This window comes from Eutrema salsugineum, unplaced genomic scaffold (genome assembly GCF_000478725.1).
Source record: "Eutrema salsugineum unplaced genomic scaffold, Eutsalg1_0 scaffold_19, whole genome shotgun sequence".
Taxonomy (NCBI): Eukaryota; Viridiplantae; Streptophyta; class Magnoliopsida; order Brassicales; family Brassicaceae; genus Eutrema; species Eutrema salsugineum.
Genome location: NW_006256838.1, coordinates 1,501,348 through 1,518,261, shown reverse-complemented (window position 1 = coordinate 1,518,261; position 16,914 = coordinate 1,501,348). Strand labels below are relative to the sequence as shown.

The 16,914-nt window shown below is 41.0% G+C and overlaps 5 protein-coding genes across 5 annotated transcripts; 1 reads left to right on the top strand and 4 right to left on the bottom strand.

Annotated features, from left to right (window-relative positions):
• Positions 1 to 424: 424 nt before the first annotated feature.
• LOC18020347 lies at positions 425 to 5,618 on the bottom strand. Its single transcript, XM_006402653.2, has 5 exons — positions 5,497 to 5,618; positions 4,234 to 5,223; positions 1,797 to 2,516; positions 1,560 to 1,721; positions 425 to 1,264 (listed from the first exon to the last, which is right to left on the bottom strand). Exons 2-5 carry the CDS (start codon positions 5,197 to 5,199, stop codon positions 425 to 427), a joined length of 2,688 nt encoding a protein of 895 aa, XP_006402716.2. The 5' UTR covers positions 5,200 to 5,223; positions 5,497 to 5,618.
• Positions 5,619 to 6,047: 429 nt separating this feature from the next.
• Positions 6,048 to 8,412, bottom strand: LOC18020346 (F-box/LRR-repeat protein At4g14103). The gene is made up of 4 exons (XM_006402652.2): positions 8,245 to 8,412; positions 7,046 to 8,055; positions 6,787 to 6,927; positions 6,048 to 6,703 (listed from the first exon to the last, which is right to left on the bottom strand). Coding segments are annotated over exons 1-4 (1,533 nt in total). The 5' UTR covers positions 8,246 to 8,412; the 3' UTR covers positions 6,048 to 6,322.
• A 269-nt stretch (positions 8,413 to 8,681) lies between these two features.
• Positions 8,682 to 10,910, bottom strand: LOC18020345 (F-box/LRR-repeat protein At3g59250). Its single transcript, XM_006402651.2, has 4 exons — positions 10,785 to 10,910; positions 9,662 to 10,653; positions 9,354 to 9,494; positions 8,682 to 9,268 (listed from the first exon to the last, which is right to left on the bottom strand). The coding sequence occupies exons 2-4, from the start codon at positions 10,634 to 10,636 to the stop codon at positions 8,879 to 8,881; spliced, it is 1,506 nt and encodes a 501-aa protein (XP_006402714.1). The 5' UTR covers positions 10,637 to 10,653; positions 10,785 to 10,910; the 3' UTR covers positions 8,682 to 8,878.
• LOC18020344 (F-box protein At3g59150) lies at positions 10,784 to 12,237 on the bottom strand. Its single transcript, XM_024157219.1, has 3 exons — positions 11,256 to 12,237; positions 10,986 to 11,141; positions 10,784 to 10,910 (listed from the first exon to the last, which is right to left on the bottom strand). Exons 1-2 carry the CDS (start codon positions 12,201 to 12,203, stop codon positions 11,133 to 11,135), a joined length of 957 nt encoding a protein of 318 aa, XP_024012987.1. The 5' UTR covers positions 12,204 to 12,237; the 3' UTR covers positions 10,784 to 10,910; positions 10,986 to 11,132.
• Positions 12,238 to 13,759: 1,522 nt separating this feature from the next.
• Positions 13,760 to 16,246, top strand: LOC112087139 (uncharacterized protein At3g43530-like). The gene is made up of 3 exons (XM_024157149.1): positions 13,760 to 14,874; positions 14,950 to 15,111; positions 15,407 to 16,246. The coding sequence occupies exons 1-3, from the start codon at positions 14,179 to 14,181 to the stop codon at positions 16,244 to 16,246; spliced, it is 1,698 nt and encodes a 565-aa protein (XP_024012917.1). The 5' UTR covers positions 13,760 to 14,178.
• The last annotated feature ends 668 nt before the right edge of the window (positions 16,247 to 16,914 follow it).

Sequence of the window (16,914 nt, the reverse complement as noted above, 5' to 3'; positions counted from 1 at the left end):
GAAGATTTGATGTGGTTGGGAGTTCTTATGTGAGCGTGTTTTCCTTTGTTCATCATGTTTGTTTTTGTTCTCCTTTGTAATATCCCACAACTATTTCGAATAAATCTCATGTTATGTTTCTTATTCAGATTAAGTTGTCCTTGTTGTCCTAAGCAAAAGAAAGAAAGTTGTCCTTATTGTCCCTGTTGTCCTAAACATAGTCGTCCTTGTTGTCTTTATTGTCCATGTTGTCCTAAACATAGTTGTCCTTGTTGTCCCTGTTGTCCCTGTTGTCCTAAACTACATAGTTATAGTTGAAACACTTCTCCTAAAACAAAATAAATCGTCAACCCAAACAAAATAAACATACTTGTCCTTGTTGTCCTAAACAAAAGAAACGTGTCCGAAACCCAAACACCTAAACAAAAGAAATAAACCACACAATCTACTTCTTCGCTTTTTTGGTCTTCCCCCCAGAGACAAAAGGCGACTGCTTGTACTTCGATGTCTTCCGGGGCCTCTTAGTTCCAGCTCTACCGCCTTTGGATGAGGATGCTCTACCGCCTATGGATGATGATGCGCTTTTTGATGATGATGTGGATGGTGGTGGTGCGGATGATGCCCGAACATCCCAGTACATGCATTCTAATTCCTCCGACGAGTCAACGATCTTGATCTTGTACCGGTTGTTGGCTAAAACCACCCTCACTATTCCTTGGCGCCATACATCACGATGCAACACCTCCACACGATCCAACAACGAGAAGGAGGATTCTGGTGGAGGTGCCGGTGCGCTTGGAGGTGTCGGTGCGCTTGGAGGTGCCGGTGCGCTTGGAGGTGCCAGTGCGCTTGGAGGGGTCCCTCCTCCTGCGGTCCGAGGAGATGAAACTGATGCCGGTGCGCTTCGAGGGGGGGCCACTGCGGGTCGACCAGAGGAGACTGGTGAGGAGGCGGGTGGTGGAGATGATGGGCGGGGAAGCACTAGCTGTTCGAGGGTCGCAACCCTTTTCTCTAACAGACCCACTAAACCCTTAAGCTCCAGGATTGATGTCGTCTCAGGTTCAGATACTTGAGGAGCCTCAGAAGTGAATCCACCTCGATGTCGAATGTCTAACTCATACAAAGATCTCCAGAAGATCTTCTTCTTCTTCACCGTGAGATGATCCATCCAACTCTCAACACCCACATCAATGACCCCTATCCCATCATCATAGCCAGGATCTAATATCCGACGCAAAAGTCTTTCTTCACCCAAGTTTTCAGGCTTCAAGATGCTATGAATATCCTGCCAATATAAACAAACACAAATTATTGAACCAATTGTAACAACATTGATATAGTTGTACTAGTTGTCCTAATTGCCCCACGACCCATAATTCTTATTTTTATACATAGTTGTACTAGTTGTCCTAATTGCCCCACGACCCATAATTCTTATTTTTATACTTAGTTGTACTAGTTGTCCTAATTGCCCCACGACCCATAATTCTATTTTTTCCATAAGTTGTACCAGTTGTCCTTAAACCACTAACTGCAAGTCAATCAGAGTTCTACCCTAACCAAAACCAGCAAACACTAACCTTTGCACTTGTTCCGATTGCCGCATTTATATCATCCAACGGAATGCCTTTCATGCAAACTTCAGTGAACTTGTGCTTGCACATCCTTGGACAGTCTTCGAGGGCAGGTACAGCTTCTCGGAATTTGCGGCCAAGGCTAGGAATACACTCAAAAGCAAGTATCTACACAAAAAGTAAAAAGATCATTATTAAATTATGAAAAATTATGCATTATAAGAAATGGTAACTAAGAATTACCTGTAGAGGTAGAATGAAACCAGAAAGAGGACATTCAGCTTTTTTGTCTTTCATGCTGCCATCAAACTTCGCCATCACACGCCTGATCTCCTTCATCATGATATCAAATGTGTAACGCCCCCAAGGGAACGTTTTACACACGTTCAAATCGCTGACAACTCGGAGAAGGAAAGGATCAATGTTACCATCACCCTTGTATTGCGCCTTCAATACCTTGCATAAAAACCAGAGGAGTGCCATTTTCTTCCTATCCACAGAGCTCTCCTTCATTTCTTTTAATTTAGCTTCCACTTCCAAAATCTTTACTTTATCCTTCCTACCAAAGTTCTTCTCAACAAACTTCGTGTTCCCCAATTCCTTGTAGTTAGCCGGGTAATCACGACAGTCAAGTCCACTCAAAAGCGCATGCTCTCCTATAGAATACCTAATTGGGACTCCGTTAACAACAAACCAGCACTCGCTAAGCCTTTCCGTATGAGCAGTGTGAAGGAGAAGCATCCACAATCCTTGATTCATGTGGTTGGGCTCCTTGAACATGTGAAAAATGTGCTTAAATTGAGGATGCGCTCTGAACCATGCTTTCTCCTCAGCAAGTTCATCAATCTTGTCCACAACTTTCCTAACTGAGCACCTTGTCAATATCCTACAACCTTGGCTGTACTCGGTTGGCTCGAAGTAAAGCCTCTCAGGCACCATCGGTTGCCCATCATCATCGGCATCCTGAAAAATAAACAAGAAACGCAATCCTATCAGACTTAGTTGTCCCAGTTGTCCAAGTTGTCCATATGCACCTAATCACGTAAAACACAGTTGTCCCAGTTGTCCATATGCACCAAATTACTTCAAACTTAGTTGTCCCTGTTGTCCTAGTTGTCCATACGCACCTAATTACGAAAAACCAAGTTGTCCCTGTTCGCTAGATGTTATATACAGTTGTCCTAGTTGTCCGGATATTGCCTACTTATGTAAAGCTAACTATTCTATACAGTTGTCCAAGTTGTCCAGGTGTAGCAAGAATTCATTTCAAAATATAGTTACCTCTAAATCTCCCTCTGATTCTTCTTGCTCTGATTGGTCATGTGCTTCTTCCTCTGAATTTTCTACCTCTTCTCCTTCTTCCTCTTCTCTTTCTTCCTCTTCTCTTTCTTCCTCTTCTCTTTCTTCCTCTGAATTTTCCCCCACTTCTCTTTCTTCCTCTGAATTTTCTCCCTCTTCTCTTCCTTTCCCGGAATTTTCTTCCTCTTCTCTTTCTTTCTCTCCTTCTTCCTCTTCTTTTGCATCTTTCTCGGATTCCTCTTCTGCTGCAGTATCTTTTTCGGATACCTCTTCCGCTACCTCTCCTTCTTTCTGGGATTTCTCCGCCGGTCCCTCTTTCTCGGGTTCATCTTCCTCACACTCTTCCATGGCGGCTTTATTCGTGGTTTCCGATACTCGCCGTTCTTCTTCCATGGGTGCGGTTTCATGTGCTTGACTGGTGGTTTCGGAAATCGCTGCTTCTCCTTCTATGGGTGTTGGTGCCGCTTCATTGTTCGTTTCCAGAACTGGTGGTTCTTCTTCCATGGTTGTTGGTGCGGTTTCCGCCGCTTGATTTGTGGTCTCGGAATTCGCTTCTTCTCCTTCTAACACTCCTTCTTCTTCTCTCGGACTAACTTCAGGGGGTTGTTCATCAATCGCCGGTTCTTCTTCTCTCCGAGTTGTTTCGGGGTCTTCATCTCCTCTGGCTGCTTCTTCGCTGCTATTGGGTAATTTGGGTTCTTCGGAATCGTAGATCACCCCGCCGTAACGAGTTTTAACCATAGCTATCGCCGATGATGGAGAAGAAAGGAATGAGCGAATTAGGAGTTAGGGTTTAGGGTTAACAAGAGAGAGTTATATAGTAGAGGGAAGAGGAAGTTACGATTTTGGAGAAATCAAATCGATTAGGATTTGTGAGAGGATTTTCGGTTTCTTCGTGAGATTGGGAAGTTGCAGGAATTTCGGAGAAGAGGGGAGCGGGAGTGAGTGAGGAAGTTAGCCGTTTCGCGAGAGAAGAGAATCGATTTTGATCGATTCGGTCTGAGTTGGTTTTTAGTTGAACCAAATCAACTTCGGTTTAAGGTTTTCAATTTTCTGTTTTCGATTTTTAATTTAATTTCGGTTTATTTTTTTTAATTAAATTGAATTATTATCGGGTTAACGGGTGGGCTTCATTCGGGTGGGTTTTATCCAGGTATTTTCGTTAATATTGACACTTCTAAGGATAATCGTAGAATTTCCCACCCTTTTGTAATTAAAAAAAATACAAAAGAAATTAATTAATAGAATTATGGTTTTTCAGCCTTTTTCTTCACCATTTATGGCTTTTCAAGCCGAGCGCTCTCTACGTTATTTGCCTTTCCTTCTTTTACTTTCAGAGGAATAAAAATTATGAAGATATAAATGAGATTGATACGCAAACCTCAAGAGCCTCAGACGATAGGTAAAGGATCTTAACATTGCTTATTCCCATGAGAAAATCTGCTACATTTCCGACCAACTTTGTTGTATAGCCATAATGACGATTTACTAAATCTCTTGCGTGAAAGACCTGATCAGGTGTCATTCGAATGCCTACGCTAGCTTCAACTAGAGAATCAAACTTCGCTTTTGGATACTTGGCAGCAACAGTATCAGTGAATTCTAAGTAGACAAGATTGGGAGTATCGAAGGATACACTCTTTGGATTCTCATCAATGTTCTCAGCATAAATTTTGACTCTCTTGAGGGTTGGGTTGCAGACAGAGCAAGATTCCCAAAAATCCAACATCATTTTAGTCATAACTAACTCCTCAAGCGCGTGACAAGCAGAAATTAGCTTGGCAAATGAAGCACCAGTCTCATCATCAAACGAAACATCCTCCATATGCAAAGTCTTAAGCTTTGGAAGATAAACGTCCATCACATCAATGGTGAACTCATCTGTACCAGCTACTTTCAGCGTAACCAATGTCTTGCTCATCAAGACCTGTGGAGGCAGTGGATACTTATATTCCGAAGAGATGTATAGAGAGAGATCTACTACTCCGCGCTCCAACACTTTGAGTATCCAACCATTGACACGAGATGGATCACGACCAATTTTACACCTTAGAGAGAATTTGTTCAAGGGAGCATTCCCTTGCAAAGCCATAACTCTATCCACAAAAACCTTAAAACTTGTACGCATCTGTAGCCTTTTACGTCTACCCATTTTAGGATGGTCATAGATGGTGTTATCCAAATCCAAAATTGGCACAAAAGCTAAAAGATTCCTCCACCTTTTCGACAGAACTGAAGTCAAAGCAGCATCTTTTGTGGAGAGGAAAGACAAAATGTGGCAAATAAGAGCGTCTGGTAGACTGCTGATGACATCTTTGGAGCCAATATCCATCCTTTTCGAATTCATTTGACACAGATCAAGAGTTAAGACCTGGAAGATGATGTGAGCTTGTGTTAGGTAGGAATTCGAACAGAGGATTTTAGTAGCTAAACTAAAAACACAACAAATACGATGTTATCAATGGCGAACCAGTTTCCATGGTTTTTGTTTTGCAAAGACAGAGAGGTTTCAATTAAGGTTTTCCAATAGGATAAACACAGGCTAGGATCAAACAGGGACCCACAAAAGCAGATTGCTGGAGAAAAAAATAAATCAGACACTAGAGAAGAAGCACAAAATTAGAAGAAGAAATTGGGAACTTACTCGTGTAAAGGAGAAGGACCCATAAGATCACCCAAAATCTGACAACTTCGTATAGTAGGATTCAGAGGTCGATTGCGAGAGGGAAATGGAAGAGAAAATTAGGGTTTATGCAATAGTAGCCGAGAGTGAGGTAGTGAATCCCGTTACTCTTTTAAACAAAAACCATTTATTTCCTAGTACTTTTTGGTCACTAATAATTTTCCTTTTGAAAATGAATTCTTTAATCTTTTCTCAAAAAAAATATAAACTCTATTTATCAGCATTGGTCGATTTTTCTCTTTTGTGTCTTAGCAAATTGAATGATTTTAGTAGTCTCTAAATATATCACTCTATTTAATCTATGTAAATATTCTTCAAAGCACATTCCTTTCATAAATGCTCCTTAAGTAACTCAGGCTCCATCAAGAATTGATATCCAATTATTTTACTTGTAAAGATAAGTGATGATTGACAAGTTAGTTAGGTCTCACGTTTACATTTCTTTACCCAAGAAGAGTTCACACATCATAAAGAAAGCAAGATCTGAAACAGACAAAACATTAAGTTATCATTGTCTCAGCCAAAAGGTCAAACAGCCTTAAAGCACAACTATGATGCCGAACAAATGAAACTTAATTAGCGTTTTAATCATTTTAGAAATCATACAAAAGATGTAGCCGAGACACATCCATGACTTTGAGATGCCAAACATGCAGCCGAAACACATCCATGGCTTTGAGATATGGTAAAAAAGACATGAATGATTCAAACAAAAAAAAGACCTGAGAAACTTTTCCTAGGGAAGAGAAGCCCATTTCATCGATACGGAAGAGGGCACAACAGATGACTAGTTCGAGTGATCAGAGATTAGTTGGACATTGCACTTTAACGAAGCTACTCTAGGAAGCCTCTGAAGTTGGGTTGATACTTCAGTCACATATTCCTCAAATGATGTACCGTAGTATAATATCACTTGCTCAAGATTCGGCATCAACTCTAGAAAGTACTCGACTTGCTCAATCTGCTTCTCTATCTTTCTTTGGGTTTTATTGTTAAGTAAGCGATGCCTCAAATGCTTCTCTATCTTCCCATCATAGATTTCACCAAACTTCATTATCTTCAGCACCTTCACCGGGCTTGATGATAAGCAAGTAGTAATGGCATCCTCTTCCTCCCCGTTGCACACACACACTTCTCCACATTTATCCGTGACTTTGTGGACGAGTCCCTGAAACATAGGGGAAACATCTCAAACTTTGAAAAAAAAAATGGATCAGCAAATGCTTTTTATATAAAGGGCTTGTTTCATACTTGTAAGACGAGAGTCTCCAGATTAGGGGAGTTCTTGAGCAGACCCGGCAATGATTGCCATCCTACTTCCGGTTTACTCTCGATTGTTAACTGAGTCAGGTTGTTGAATAGCGGTATTACTTCACAACAGTAAGTAAGTACCTGAAACAATACCATATCAAGAAAACCATCATCATTCATTTGCAATCATTCATTTTCTAGGTAACATAAACTCTTTTTTTTAATAGTAGGAGAAAGATGAGAGTAATGAAATACAAACCTCAAGAGTGTCGGCAGAGAGATAAAGGATCTTCACATTGCGTAATCCCATTATAAAATCTGTTGCGTTACCGACCATTTTGTTTTCTTGATTACCTTCAGAGTAATAAATCTGTAGTTCTGAAAAACTGGCCTCTTGTAAGAACTGTGTCGCAGCTGCCTGATCTACTGACATCCGAAGATAGATACGAGCTTCAACAAGCGACTCGAAGTTCACTTTTGGATACACTTCCGAGATAGTGTCGGTAAATTCCAAATAGACAAGATTCGGAGTATCGAAGGAGACACTCTCTGGATTGTAATCACGCAGTTCCCAGCTGTACGTTAGTCTCTTGAGAGTTGTGACAGACACCGAGGTAAAACCAAGACTGAACCAATTTGTAGTATGCAAAACTAAATCCTCAAGCATGAGACATCCAGAGAGAAGCTTAGTAAGCCCACATTCACGGTTTTCGAAAGAGCACTCAAGATGGAGAGCTTTAAGCTTCGGAAGATATACATCACCAACGTCAACGTAGGGGCCACATCCAATATCTAGTTTCAGCCTAACCAACGTCTCGCTCTTGAAAACCTCTGAAGGAAGCAGAGACTTCGTTCCCAAATCTATGCATAGATCAAGATCCGATACACCACGTGCCAACACACTGAGAATCCAACGAAAGATACGGGTTGGATCAACTGGATCATTGCCAGCTTGGATCTTTAGAGAGAACTTGTGTACATGAGAATTGCCTTGCAAAGCTAATACTCTGTCCACGAAATCCATAAAACTAGGAGAAACATTCAGCCCTTGTTGATGGACCCTTCTCTGTATACGAGGATCCAGATAGACCGAGTCATCAAAATTAAGATTAGGGACAGAAGCAAAGAGATACCGCCATTTGCTCGAGAGAACCGATGTAGAAGCAGCTTCTTTGGTGGTAAGAAAGGACAAGATGTGGCAAATAAGAGCTTCTGGTAAACCACTGATTACATCTCTCGAACCACCAAAATCCATCTTTTTCGATACCACTGAAAACCAAAGAGACGAACCTCGAAATGAATAAGAAATTCTAACAAACGATTTCAAAGTTTTCAAGGTCGTCTCTTTCACAGAATCCGTAAGGTTCCTTTAAGAACACACACACACACATCAAATTTGCAAGCTTGAGAACAACAAAAAAAAAAACAGAAGAACACAAGATCGATATGGAAACTTACTTGGCGATAAAAGCAAAGCAAAGCAAAGCCAGCCAAGATCACTCAAACTATTGAGAATATCGAACAATCACATAGCTATTGGGGCGGGAAGCGACTGTTGAAATGCTAGGGTTTTGGAGATTGTATTTGTAGGGGTGAGAGACTGAGAGGGAAGAAGAAATGTAGTCTGATGGTTGAGTTGATAAAGACCAGCGTTTTTATCAAGTCTAGAGATTTTGTAAAAGTAGGATCTTTCCATCTTCAACCCCAAATTTTTATTTCTGAAATTTAAGCCCATACGACACATAAACAGCCCAAAACAACTAACTAATTGGAATGCTTCATAATTTGTGACATTGGAAGAGCGAAACCGGTAGTGATGCTAGTGGTTAAAATTTTGAAATAACGGATCAATCAATCATGAATGATAAACAGCTATTACATGATATTTTTACCGAAACCATTAAACATGATGCAGTTCCAATGACCAAGAAGAGATAAAAGTTAAACAACAAACGAGTTGATACTAACAAAACATCAAGTTACCAATGTCAGCCAACAGGACAAAGCATAAGGAAACAAGTCTTTACTAACCAAAAATAATCTTTGATTAGAGCTTAGATCTTTTAGCAAAAAAGGTTCTTCTAAAGAGACCTCAGAAACCAGAAAGAAGACAATCCCATTTTGTCGTTACTGTGGACGGCACAGTAGATGACAAGCAGAGGTTATCTGAGATTACTTGAATCTTGCACTTGGAAGAAGCTGCTCTAGGATGCCGCTGAAGTTGGGTTGACACTTCATTCACATCTTCGTCAAAAGATGTATCATAGTACAATATAAGTTGTTCAAGATTCGGCATTGTTTCTAGGAAGTGTTTGACCTGCTTTATCTGCTCCTCTATGTCATAATCATCAAAGATTTCTCCAAACTTCAATATCTTTAGAACCTTCACCGGACTTGATGATAGGCAAGTAGTAGTATCCTCACAGGGTTTGCACAAGCACCCGTCCTCTTCCGCACAGTTGGCATATCTATGATGGAGTCCCTGCATCAGAAAAGACATAACTTCAACATCTAATTTGGTTTTTAGAAATGTGTTAGCAGATGCAGTAAAGAATATTTGTTGGTACTTCAAAGACGAGGGTTTCAAGTTTTGGACAATTCTTGAGTAGAGCCGGCAATGATTTCCAAGCTACATCTGGGTCAGTCTGAATGGTTAAGTGAATCAGGTTGTTGAATTCCGGCATTGGTTTACAGCAGTAAGTAAGTACCTGAAACAAAAACCAAAACAACAAGGTCATCAAGCTCTTGGCCTTTAACCAATGTTATACATACTACCTTATACTCCGACTTCTAAAATACTTTGTTTGTCTTCTTCTTTTACTTTTAATGAGCAGCAAAAAAACTTTAAAATACAAAGAGTGAGAATTGGACTGACCTCAAGAGTGGCATCAGACAAGTAAAGGATCTTGACATTGCATATTCCCATAAGAAAATTTGTTGCATTACCAACCATCTCTTCCGGAGCTGGTATTTCATAAGTTGCCTTGAAGATCTGATCAGATGTCATTCGGAGATCGAGACTAGCTTCAACAAGCGAATTAAGATTAACTTTGGGATACTTGTCTGCAATAGTATCAGAATATTCGAGGTAGACAAGATTTGGTGTATCAAATGACACTCTCTTGTGATTTTCATCAAAAGTTCTCGAACGACAAACCATTAGTTTCTTGATGGTTTTATTAGAAACAGAGCAAGAGTACCTAACCTCGAACAAATTGTTCAGAACTAACTCCTCAAGCGCCTTACAACCCGAAAGAAGCTTAGCAAAATCACTGTTCTTGATCATGACATAATCAAGACAGAGGGTCTTAACATTTGGAAGAAAAACATCTTTCACATCAATGGCGAGAACATCTCTAACTCCTATTTTCAGCCTAACCAAAGTCTCGCTCACAAACATCTCTGAAGGAAGCGGACAATGCAATTCCGTGGAGAAATGAAGATCAAGATCTAATACACCACGATCCAACACCTTGAGTATCCAACCAATGGCAATAGCTGGATGAACAACATCTTCACACTTAAGAGAGAATCTGTTTAAAAGAGGATTCTGGTGCAAGACCAATACTCTATCCACAAAATCCACAAAACTTCTAGGAATTTTACTCTCTTTTTTGGTTATCCACGGAAAAGTATACTTCTTTTGGTTAACCATTTCAGGATTTTGATAGACAGAGTCGTCGAAAACAAGATTTGGTGTAAGAGCAAATAGATATCTCCATCGTTTCGCTAGAATAGATGTGGAGGCAGCTTCTTTAGTGGAAACGAAAGACAAGATGTGGCAAATAAGACAATCTGGTAAACCGCTAATTAAATCTCTGGAACCAAGATTCATCCTTTTGGAAGACATAGCAAGACTTAAAAAGCCTGAAAAAAAAAACACAAGAACTCGATGGAGTAAGAAATTTCGAATAAACACTTGTTCTCAAAAATCATTAACACGAGCACAAGAAGCTTAGATAAAAAAAAGGAAGTAAAAAAAGGGAAAACAATTATACCTTGTTATTTAAACGCAGAAGCAATGAAGAATTTGCAGATGATGACAGAGAATCAGACACATCATCCCAAGAAATACGTAGACGATACCCTTCTTCCCATCCTTCTCTAACATAGTGTATTAGACCCTGAAAAAACGTAAGAGAGAATATCATTATAGATTCAGAATTTTTAGAATATAACTCTTTTTTTTGGCACAGTACTTTGATAATGAGAGTTTCTAGATTGAGAGAGCTGAGAAGCAGAGATGGGAGCAAATTCCAGAAGATGTAAGGAGAGCCATGAGGTTTATCGCTTCCCAGAGATAAGCTAATCAGATTGTTGAACACCGGTATCCTTTCACCGCGGTATTAGAGCGTCTGAAACGCACACATCAGAATCAAACTCTTTTGCATCATTTACTATAACGCAATAAACTCAAAGAAAAAGAAAAAAAAGCTACACATTTCAAGAAGTAACTTGATGGGACTGACATCTAGAGCATCCGGAGTTAAGCAGAGGATCTTGACATATCTGATTCCCATGAACAAGGTTGTAACATCACCAGGAACAAAACCAACATTATCCGGAGCACTAATGCGCATGATTTGTTTTGCTGTCAACTGAAGATCAAGCCTAGCTTCAACCAGGCTGTCCAAATGCAGATTTTCATACTTATCCGCGACCACATCCGAATAGTCTAAGTAAACAAGAGTCCGAGTATCAAACGAAACACAAGTTTTGGGAACAGAAGAATCATCATCGCGTCTGTACACAAGTTTCTTGAGTGTTGGACTTGAAATAGACCCATTCCAATAGAACCATTGTTTCGATTCATGGATCCGAAGGTTTTGAAGCGAAGGAAAGGCTGATAGAATCGGTTTAAACCCAAGCTTAGCATCCCCAAACGAAACTGATTCAAGAACGAGGGATTTAAGCATCAGAGAAACGAAATCTGAAGATGCCTGCGAAAGAAAGATTCTTGTTCCGATCCTGAGGTTTACCAAAGTCTTGCTCGTAAACACATTAAAAGGCAAATGAAAGATCCTGTAATCGAAGCGAAGAGAAAGTTCCAAGACATCAAGGTCTATTACAGTTCGTATCCACTGGATTACGCGATCTTGTTCAACACTGCCTTGACGACACTTGAGAGAAAATTTCGTAACCGGCGATGAGTTCTTCACTCGCCGAGACAGCAACCTATCCACGAAATCCCTGAAAATCCCATTTTTTCGTTGACCCTTTCTGGGATTCAGTAACAAAGAATCGTCTAAATCGAGAATGGGTAACGATTGAAGCAGATTCAACCATCTCTTTGACAGAACCGGTGTTAAAGCAGCCTCTTTTGTCGTCAGGAAAGTCAACCCGTGAAGGAGAAGATCATCTGGTAAACTGCTAATCAGGTCTTTGGAACTTGGAATCGCTTTTTTATTACTATCCATTCAGAAAATCAGATCGAGAGAACGATCCCACACAAGGGGTTTACGAGCGAGAAGTAACACGAGGAGCCGATTTTGTTCATAAAGAAGACTACTTTAAGAAGAAGCCATGAAAGTAAGACTCTTTAACTTCCAATGTAATGAGTAAAAGCTTCAAATTCGTAGAGATTGAGGCAACAAGATGAATTAGGGTTTGGAACGCGGACGAAAACCCCTGCAAACCCCCGAGAAACTGACAAATGGATACGATCGTGAAGCGGAAATTTTACACAAAATCCCCAACGTATTCGGGTACGACCGTCTCAGAGTGTATGTGAGGGAGAAGATGAGAGAGCGCTCGGCTGAAAAGCCATAAATGGTGAAGAAAAAGGCTGAAAAACCATAATTCTATTAATTAATTTCTTTTGTATTTTTTTTTAATTATAAAAGGGTGGGAAATTCTACGATTATCCTTAGAAGTGTCAATATTAACGAAAATACCTGGATAAAACTCACCCGAATGAAGCCCACCCGTTAACCTGATAATAATTCAATTTAATTAAAAAAAATAAACCGAAATTAAATTAAAAATCGAAAACAGAAAATTGAAAACCTTAAACCGAAGTTGATTTGGTTCAACTAAAAACCAACTCAGACCGAATCGATCAAAATCGATTCTCTTCTCTCACGAAACGGCTAACTCCCTCACTCACTCCCGCTCCCCTCTTCTCCGAAATTCCTGCAACTTCCCAATCTCACGAAGAAACCGAAAATCCTCTCACAAACCCTAATCGATTTGATTTCTCCAAAATCGTAACTTCCTCTTCCCTCTACTATATAACTCTCTCTTGTTAACCATAAACCCTAACTCCTAATTCGCTCATTCCTTTCTTCTCCATCATCGGCGATAGCTATGGTTAAAACTCGTTACGGCGGGGTGATCTACGATTCTGAAGAACCCAAATTACCTAATAGCAGCGAAGAAGCAGCCAGAGGAGATGAAGACCCCGAAACAACTCGGAGAGAAGAGGAACCGGCGATTGATGAACAACCCCTTGAAGTTAGTCCGAGAGAAGAAGAAGGAGTGTTAGAAGGAGAAGAAGCGAATTCCGAGACCACAAATCAAGCGGCGGAAACCGCACCAACAACCATGGAAGAAGAACCACCAGTTCTGGAAACGAACAATGAAGCGGCACCAACACCCATAGAAGGAGAAGCAGCGATTTCCGAAACCACCAGTCAAGCACATGAAACCGCACCCATGGAAGAAGAACGACGAGTATCGGTAACCAGGAATAAAGCCGCCATGGACGAGTGTGAGGAAGATGAACCCGAGAAAGAGGGACCGGCGGAGAAATCCCAGAAAGAAGGAGAGGTAGCGGAAGAGGTATCGGAAAAAGATACTGCAGCAGAAGAGGAATCCGAGAAAGATGCAGAAGAAGAGGAAGAAGGAGAGAAAGAAAGAGAAGAGGAAGAAAATTCCGGGAAAGGAAGAGAAGAGGGAGAAAATTCAGAGGAAGAAAGAGAAGTGGGGGAAAATTCAGAGGAAGAAAGAGAAGAGGAAGAAAGAGAAGAGGAAGAAGGAGAAGAGGTAGAAAATTCAGAGGAAGAAGCACATGACCAATCAGAGCAAGAAGAATCAGAGGGAGATTTAGAGGTAACTATATTTTGAAATGAATTCTTGTTACACCTGGACAACTTGGACAACTGTATAGAATAGTTAGCTTTACATAAGTAGGCAATATCCGGACAACTAGGACAACTGTATATAACATCTAGCGAACAGGGACAACTTGGTTTTTCGTAATTAGGTGCGTATGGACAACTAGGACAACAGGGACAACTAAGTTTGAAGTAATTTGGTGCATATGGACAACTGGGACAACTGTGTTTTACGTGATTAGGTGCATATGGACAACTTGGACAACTGGGACAACTAAGTCTGATAGGATTGCGTTTCTTGTTTATTTTTCAGGATGCCGATGATGATGGGCAACCGATGGTGCCTGAGAGGCTTTACTTCGAGCCAACCGAGTACAGCCAAGGTTGTAGGATATTGACAAGGTGCTCAGTTAGGAAAGTTGTGGACAAGATTGATGAACTTGCTGAGGAGAAAGCATGGTTCAGAGCGCATCCTCAATTTAAGCACATTTTTCACATGTTCAAGGAGCCCAACCACATGAATCAAGGATTGTGGATGCTTCTCCTTCACACTGCTCATACGGAAAGGCTTAGCGAGTGCTGGTTTGTTGTTAACGGAGTCCCAATTAGGTATTCTATAGGAGAGCATGCGCTTTTGAGTGGACTTGACTGTCGTGATTACCCGGCTAACTACAAGGAATTGGGGAACACGAAGTTTGTTGAGAAGAACTTTGGTAGGAAGGATAAAGTAAAGATTTTGGAAGTGGAAGCTAAATTAAAAGAAATGAAGGAGAGCTCTGTGGATAGGAAGAAAATGGCACTCCTCTGGTTTTTATGCAAGGTATTGAAGGCGCAATACAAGGGTGATGGTAACATTGATCCTTTCCTTCTCCGAGTTGTCAGCGATTTGAACGTGTGTAAAACGTTCCCTTGGGGGCGTTACACATTTGATATCATGATGAAGGAGATCAGGCGTGTGATGGCGAAGTTTGATGGCAGCATGAAAGACAAAAAAGCTGAATGTCCTCTTTCTGGTTTCATTCTACCTCTACAGGTAATTCTTAGTTACCATTTCTTATAATGCATAATTTTTCATAATTTAATAATGATCTTTTTACTTTTTGTGTAGATACTTGCTTTTGAGTGTATTCCTAGCCTTGGCCGCAAATTCCGAGAAGCTGTACCTGCCCTCGAAGACTGTCCAAGGATGTGCAAGCACAAGTTCACTGAAGTTTGCATGAAAGGCATTCCGTTGGATGATATAAATGCGGCAATCGGAACAAGTGCAAAGGTTAGTGTTTGCTGGTTTTGGTTAGGGTAGAACTCTGATTGACTTGCAGTTAGTGGTTTAAGGACAACTGGTACAACTTATGGAAAAAATAGAATTATGGGTCGTGGGGCAATTAGGACAACTAGTACAACTAAGTATAAAAATAAGAATTATGGGTCGTGGGGCAATTAGGACAACTAGTACAACTATGTATAAAAATAAGAATTATGGGTCGTGGGGCAATTAGGACAACTAGTACAACTATATCAATGTTGTTACAATTGGTTCAATAATTTGTGTTTGTTTATATTGGCAGGATATTCATAGCATCTTGAAGCCTGAAAACTTGGGTGAAGAAAGACTTTTGCGTCGGATATTAGATCCTGGCTATGATGATGGGATAGGGGTCATTGATGTGGGTGTTGAGAGTTGGATGGATCATCTCACGGTGAAGAAGAAGAAGATCTTCTGGAGATCTTTGTATGAGTTAGACATTCGACATCGAGGTGGATTCACTTCCGAGGCTCCTCAAGTATCTGAACCTGAGACGACATCAATCCTGGAGCTTAAGGGTTTAGTGGGTCTGTTAGAGAAAAGGGTTGCGACCCTCGAACAGCTAGTGCTTCCCCGCCCATCATCTCCACCACCCGCCTCCTCACCAGTCTCCTCTGGTCGACCCGCAGTGGCCCCCCCTCGAAGCGCACCGGCATCAGTTTCATCTCCTCGGACCGCAGGAGGAGGGACCCCTCCAAGCGCAACGGCACCTCCAAGCGCACCGGCACCTCCAAGCGCACCGACACCTCCAAGCGCACCGGCACCTCCACCAGAATCCTCCTTCTCGTTGTTGGATCGTGTGGAGGTGTTGCATCGTGATGTATGGCGCCAAGGAATAGTGAGGGTGGTTTTAGCCAACAACCGGTACAAGATCAAGATCGTTGACTCGTCGGAGGAATTAGAATGCATGTACTGGGATGTTCGGGCATCATCCGCACCACCACCATCCACATCATCATCAAAAGGCGCATCCTCATCCATAGGCGGTAGAGCATCCTCATCCAAAGGCGGTAGAGCTGGAACTAAGAGGCCCCGGAAGACATCGAAGTACAAGCAGTCGCCTTTTGTCTCTGGGGGGAAGACCAAAAAAGCGAAGAAGTAGATTATGTGGTTTATTTCTTTTGTTTAGGTGTTTGGGTTTCGGACACGTTTCTTTTGTCTAGGACAACAAGGACAAGTATGTTTATTTTGTTTGGGTTGACGATTTATTTTGTTTTAGGAGAAGTGTTTCAACTATAACTATGTAGTTTAGGACAACAGGGACAACAGGGACAACAAGGAAAACTATGTTTAGGACAACATGGACAATAAAGACAACAAGGACGACTATGTTTAGGACAACAGGGACAATAAGGACAACTTTCTTTCTTTTGCTTAGGACAACAAGGACAACTTAATCTGAATAAGAAACATAACATGAGATTTATTCGAAATAGTTGTGGGATATTACAAAGGAGAACAAAAACAAACATGATGAACAAAGGAAAACACGCTCACATAAGAACTCCCAACCACATCAAATCTTCTTCAACCTTTCGTCTTATCCATAGCGGGCTCAAGGGATGCCACCTTGGACTCCAACTGGTTGAGTTTCGAGAGAATGGTGTCAAACAAAGACCGCATGGCTTCTTGGGTGTCGTTTAACATTTCAATCTCTTCTAGAATGGCGACATCCCACCACTTCTTGAAGCCACAACTGGAAACCTGAAAACCAGTAAATCGGCTGAAATTCTATTTAGAAAGACAAAAAAAATAGATTGACTTGAGGAG

Excerpts from the sequence above, each read along its gene's own strand:
- LOC18020344 (XM_024157219.1), bottom strand. The coding sequence starts at position 12,203 with ATGGATAGTAATAAAAAAGCGATTCCAAGTTCCAAAGACCTGATTAGC.
- LOC18020346 (XM_006402652.2), bottom strand. Across the intron at positions 6,928-7,045 it reads TCTCTGCCGACACTCTTGAG|GTACTTACTTACTGTTGTGA; the intron begins GTTTGTATTTCA and ends GTATTGTTTCAG. Across the intron at positions 6,704-6,786 it reads TGGAGACTCTCGTCTTACAA|GGACTCGTCCACAAAGTCAC; the intron begins GTATGAAACAAG and ends CCTATGTTTCAG.
- LOC112087139 (XM_024157149.1), top strand. The coding sequence starts at position 14,179 with ATGGTGCCTGAGAGGCTTTACTTCGAGCCAACCGAGTACAGCCAAGGT. Across the intron at positions 14,875-14,949 it reads GTTTCATTCTACCTCTACAG|ATACTTGCTTTTGAGTGTAT; the intron begins GTAATTCTTAGT and ends CTTTTTGTGTAG. Across the intron at positions 15,112-15,406 it reads CAATCGGAACAAGTGCAAAG|GATATTCATAGCATCTTGAA; the intron begins GTTAGTGTTTGC and ends TTATATTGGCAG.
- LOC18020345 (XM_006402651.2), bottom strand. The coding sequence starts at position 10,636 with ATGTCTTCCAAAAGGATGAATCTTGGTTCCAGAGATTTAATTAGCGGT. Across the intron at positions 9,495-9,661 it reads TGTCTGATGCCACTCTTGAG|GTACTTACTTACTGCTGTAA; the intron begins GTCAGTCCAATT and ends TTTTTGTTTCAG. Across the intron at positions 9,269-9,353 it reads TTGAAACCCTCGTCTTTGAA|GGACTCCATCATAGATATGC; the intron begins GTACCAACAAAT and ends TTTCTGATGCAG.
- LOC18020347 (XM_006402653.2), bottom strand. The coding sequence starts at position 5,199 with ATGAATTCGAAAAGGATGGATATTGGCTCCAAAGATGTCATCAGCAGT. Across the intron at positions 2,517-4,233 it reads TATCGTCTGAGGCTCTTGAG|GATGCCGATGATGATGGGCA; the intron begins GTTTGCGTATCA and ends TTTATTTTTCAG. Across the intron at positions 1,722-1,796 it reads GTTTCATTCTACCTCTACAG|ATACTTGCTTTTGAGTGTAT; the intron begins GTAATTCTTAGT and ends CTTTTTGTGTAG.